Source organism: Malaya genurostris, chromosome 2, assembly GCF_030247185.1.
Source record: "Malaya genurostris strain Urasoe2022 chromosome 2, Malgen_1.1, whole genome shotgun sequence".
Taxonomy (NCBI): domain Eukaryota; kingdom Metazoa; phylum Arthropoda; class Insecta; order Diptera; family Culicidae; genus Malaya; species Malaya genurostris.
This window is the reverse complement of record NC_080571.1, coordinates 113,806,523-113,811,276: the sequence shown is the minus strand read 5'-3', so window position 1 is coordinate 113,811,276 and position 4,754 is coordinate 113,806,523. Positions and strand designations below refer to the sequence as shown.

The window sequence follows — 4,754 nt, the reverse complement described above, 5'->3', positions numbered from 1 at the left end:
CAAAGTAATGAGGTGAAGGGATGAGATGGAAATAGGAGCTCAGATGAAATAGGGAGCCTTTACCCTAATATAATATAAGTCGGATCCGGAAAATTTTTTAAAAGTTTTGTATGGCACTATGATACCTTTCATTGGAATCTTAATTCGTTGAAATCCGTCACGCCATCTCTGAGAAAAGTGAGAAAGTAATTTGAAATAAGAATTTCTTTACTAATCACCTTGCAACTCCGCAACTGGAAGTCGGATCAAAATAAAATTCAGGAATTTTGTATAGGACAATTTTACCTTTCATTTGAATCTTAGATTGTGAGAATAGGTTAAGCCGTCTCTGCGAAAAATAAGTGCACTTATTTTTATTTTTTGCACATATCATCCTGTAATGCCGGAACCGGAAGTCGGATTCGAATAAAATTCAGGAACTTTGTGTGGGGTTACAAGACCTATTATTTAAATCTAAGTTTATGAAAATCGGTTCAGCCATCTTCGAGAAAAGTAAATGCAAAATTTTACATACATACATACATACATACACACATACCCACACACAGACATTTTGCGTACTCGACGATCTGAGTCGAATGGTATATGACACTCGGCCCTCCGGGCCTCGGTTCAAAAGTCGGTTTTCACAGTGATTGCATAGCCTTTCTATATGAGAAAGGCAAAAATGTGACTTAATGCCCCGGTTGACCGGAATCTTAGTGTGTAGGTTGGAATGAATGTATCCAGTTACTAAATTGATTAGAGAAAACTTCTACCACTCTCTGATGTTCTGTTTTTTTCCCGAATTAGTTCAGAATTCCTTTAACTATTCCCCGCGCCTTAGATCTAAAAAGTTATATTGAGCAGTAATAAAAAATGCAATGTGTTGCAGCCAACCAAACGGCAATACTGGCTACACTGCCATTATGCTCTCGAGTGACAGTTATGCTGCCACTGCGTTGACGCCTATGTTGCTGTCATTATATTTCCGGCAGTCCGGCTAGAAAGAGATTCAGAACGGTGTGTAGCATGTCTTTATTAAGTATTAAAGTATAGCAGTTCAGTTTTAAAATGTGTCTATTTATTGCATGTCTGTAAGGACACGCAAATACTGTTCTCTGCTGTCCAAACACACACACAAGGTACAACAGTGGCGACGAGTCCAGTGGAAAAGTTATAAAAGCTAACCTCACTTTCCCATCACCCACGTGCAACAAGACAAAAGGATGAGTATCCCGAATGGACAGCAGCATGCCTTTCTGCATGTTTCCAGAGCACTTACGAAGGCAGAGCAGAACTACAGTCAACCGGGTCGTGAAGGTCTAACTATCATCTTTGCCGTCACCAAGTTTCACAAAATGATCTTCGGAAGACGCTTCTTGCTGCAGACTGACCACGCTCCGCTGCTCCGAATCTTCGGGTCCAAGAAGGGCATACCGGTATACACGGCCAACCGGTTACAGTGCTTTGCCCTCACTCTACTGCTGTACGATTTCACCATCGAGTACGTTCCCACTGATAAGTTCGGTAACGCCGACGTGCTGTCCCGGTTGATAAATCGACACGTGCGACCAGATGAAGACTACGTCATCGCCAGCATAATTCTCGAGCAGGATGTTAGGTCAGTAGCAGTTGATACAGTAGATGCGTTGCCTCTTACTTTCAGAAACGTCGCTCGAAGTACCCAAGCTGATCCAGTTCTCCGGAAGGTCTACCGTTTTATAACCGATGGCTGGCCTCAAACAAAAGCAATCGATCCGGAGCTAAAACGATTCCAAGTCAGACAGGAATCCCTCACTACCGTTGATGGATGCATACTGTTCGCTGAACGGCTCGTCATCCCAGCTCAGTACCGCAAGCGTCTACGTCTATTGGCCAGCTACGTCTATTGGCCATCCATGGACGAAGACATCGCCGGTTATGTAAAAAAATATGTCGGCATTGTGCAGCGACTGCCAAGTCACGGCATCACGCCGTCCCAGTACCATGGCCAAAGGCATCGGGACCTTGGCAGCGTGTTCACGTAGACTTCGCCGGTCCCATCGACGGTGAGTACTATTTGCTAGCGGTCGACTCCTTCTCCAAGTGGCCGGAGATTGTGCAAACCCGACGAATCACTGCAGTAGCAACCATCAGTATTCTTCGAAGTCTATTTGCAAGGCTCGGTATGCCTGTAATGCTAGTATCGGATAACGATACTCAGTTTACGAGTGTGGAATTTGCCAACTTCTGTGCTCTCAACGGTATCGAGCATGTCACAACGGCCCCGTTCTATCCCCAGTCTAACGGCCAAGTTGAAAGGTTCGTTGACACCTTCAAGCGGGCCGTCAAATAAAATCAAGAGGGGAGAAGATCCATTGCTGAAGCTCTAGACACATTCCTGCTAACCTACAGAAGCACGCCCAATCGCACTGCGCCTGAAGGTAGATCACCGTCTGAGGTTATGTTTGGTCGCCGTATACGGACTTGTCTGGAGCTACTTCGCCCATCATCAGCAATTTTACCAATGACACCGCATGTTCAGCAAGATCAACAGCGAAGATCGTTCAATCGAAACGAACTGGTTTTCGCAAAGGTTCATCACAGAAACACTTGGAAGTGGGCTCCTGGTGTTATTCTGGAGAAGATAGGTGATGTGATGTACAACGTTTTGGTTGATCGTCGAGTTCTGCGTTCCCATATCAACCAATTACGATGTCGTACTGAAACTGTTTCACCCAGCACCGGTTCTTTATCGTCAGCCAGCAGTAGTACTAAATTGTTGCCGCTCGACGTCCTTCTTGGTGCCTGGGATCTACCGAAGCTTTGAGACAGTACACCCGCAGTATCATTCGTTGGCTCACCGCAGTCTTTGGTTACGCATAGCTCACAATCGCCGACGTTACAGCAGATGACACCGACACATTTGTCTTCTACTCATACACAAGTGTTCCACTACCTCAGCTAGTGGCAAGTCTGTCGTCCTCGTCATTATCTTCATCTACAGCAGCATCAACGGAGTTCGAGTCAGCGACCGATGCAGACCTGGTGGAGACTTTACCGCGTCGTTCCACTCGGACCAGAAGTCGGCCACAATGGTTCGACCCGTACCACCTTTATTAAGAGGGGAGATGTTGCAGCCAACCAAACGGCAATACTGGCTACACTGCCATTATGCTCTCGTTGCTGTCATTATATTTCCGGCAGTTGCTGTCATTATATTTCCGGCAGTCCGGCTAGAGAGAGATTCAGAACGGTTGTATAACAGTACAGACAACTACTTTTATTGTGTCTTGTGTAGCATGTCTTTATGAAGTATTAAAGTATAGCAGTTCAGTTTTAAAATGTGTCTATTTATTGCATGTCTGTAAGGACACGCAATTACTGTTCTCTGCTGTCCAACCACCACACACAAGGTACAACACAATGCGTTTTCTTTTTCAGGATTTATTTTGGTACGATCTAATTATTTGAAAATTCCAATTGCACAATTTCTGAACTATTTTTTCTGCGGTATTGATTCTTCGAACCGAAGCACAGATTTCATCACAATCCCTTGATTGAAAGTCGATTAATCAGTTAAATAATATGACGACTCTACTCCCGGGTTGGTGGTTCAATGCATAGGGCTCTGGTCTTACAAGCTAGTTGTCGTATGTTCGAGCCCCGACCTGGAAGAATTCGTAGTGTTAGTAGGATCGTAGCACCAGCCATACAATCTGTACACTCTGAATCGGCTGCGAAGTCTGTTGAAACAGAAGGTCAAATTCCACTATAGAAATGTAATACCCAGGCTTTTCTTTGCTACTCTACTAATGAGATGACTATTGGCACAATAGCCCTATATAAATAATTATCAAAATATCAACAATTTGTTTAAAGTTCAAATTCTCAGGAATCCCCAATCGTACCTCGAAAACGGAATGGAAATGATAGCTTATTCATGATAGGCATCTGGTTTACAATAGCCGAAATACATTGGAAAATTTCTAACGGAATGTTGGTTTTCAAACTTATAGTTTTTCTCCCTCAATCTCTAGGTAGCCAGTTACCGAGATGAAATGAGAGTTATTTTGATTGAAGACGATAGTTAGCTTATTTGAATTTAGATTTGATTTATTATTTATTTTCGAATGAACTGATTCTTACGAACTGCTATCGTTCAGTGTTTAGTATTTAGTTTAGTGATCCTCGGTTTAACTCACAGTGAAACTTTATGTTCTGTATCGACACTTATCCTAACAGTTCCAAGATAAATTTTGAGTGTGTCGTGCCCTTATACATAGTATAACAGTAAACACCCATATACTTCAAATATTCAACTTAAAAATATCTAAGACAACCAGACGTCTGAACCAAAAGAGAATTCAGACTTGGCTATTCAAAGCATCTGAGTTCGACTATATAAATCGCAATTTTCCCGGACAGATTCCTAGTTGATCACACAAACACTGAACAATTAAAAGCATTGAATCATTAAAACAGCTTATTTAGTAAGAATATGTGTGTGTTATTTTTGACGGTTTATAAGAAAACTTTTATAGGATATGCATTAGAAAACTAAATTCATAATTTAATTTATGATAGTAAACGACGCGTATGAAACAAAGAAAACTACAAACAATAAAAAAAAAACAATGGAAGCACCGCCGCTAACGAATCACGCCATGAGAATAAGTGATGAGAATCGTCTGTCGAACGCGATTCCTGTGCAAAAGAAGTATTGGTACCAAAGGTAGTTTTAAGGAAAGATTTCAAGCATCAAAGAAGTGACTTATGCTACATAATAAATA

General features: G+C 42.2%; 1 protein-coding gene across 1 annotated transcript; it reads left to right on the top strand.

Annotated features, from left to right (window-relative positions):
• The first annotated feature begins 2,149 nt into the window (after window positions 1–2,149).
• On the top strand, window positions 2,150–2,791 carry LOC131428775 (uncharacterized protein K02A2.6-like). The gene is made up of 2 exons (XM_058592820.1): window positions 2,150–2,283; window positions 2,377–2,791. Exons 1-2 carry the CDS (start codon window positions 2,150–2,152, stop codon window positions 2,789–2,791), a joined length of 549 nt encoding a protein of 182 aa, XP_058448803.1.
• Window positions 2,792–4,754: the final 1,963 nt, after the last annotated feature.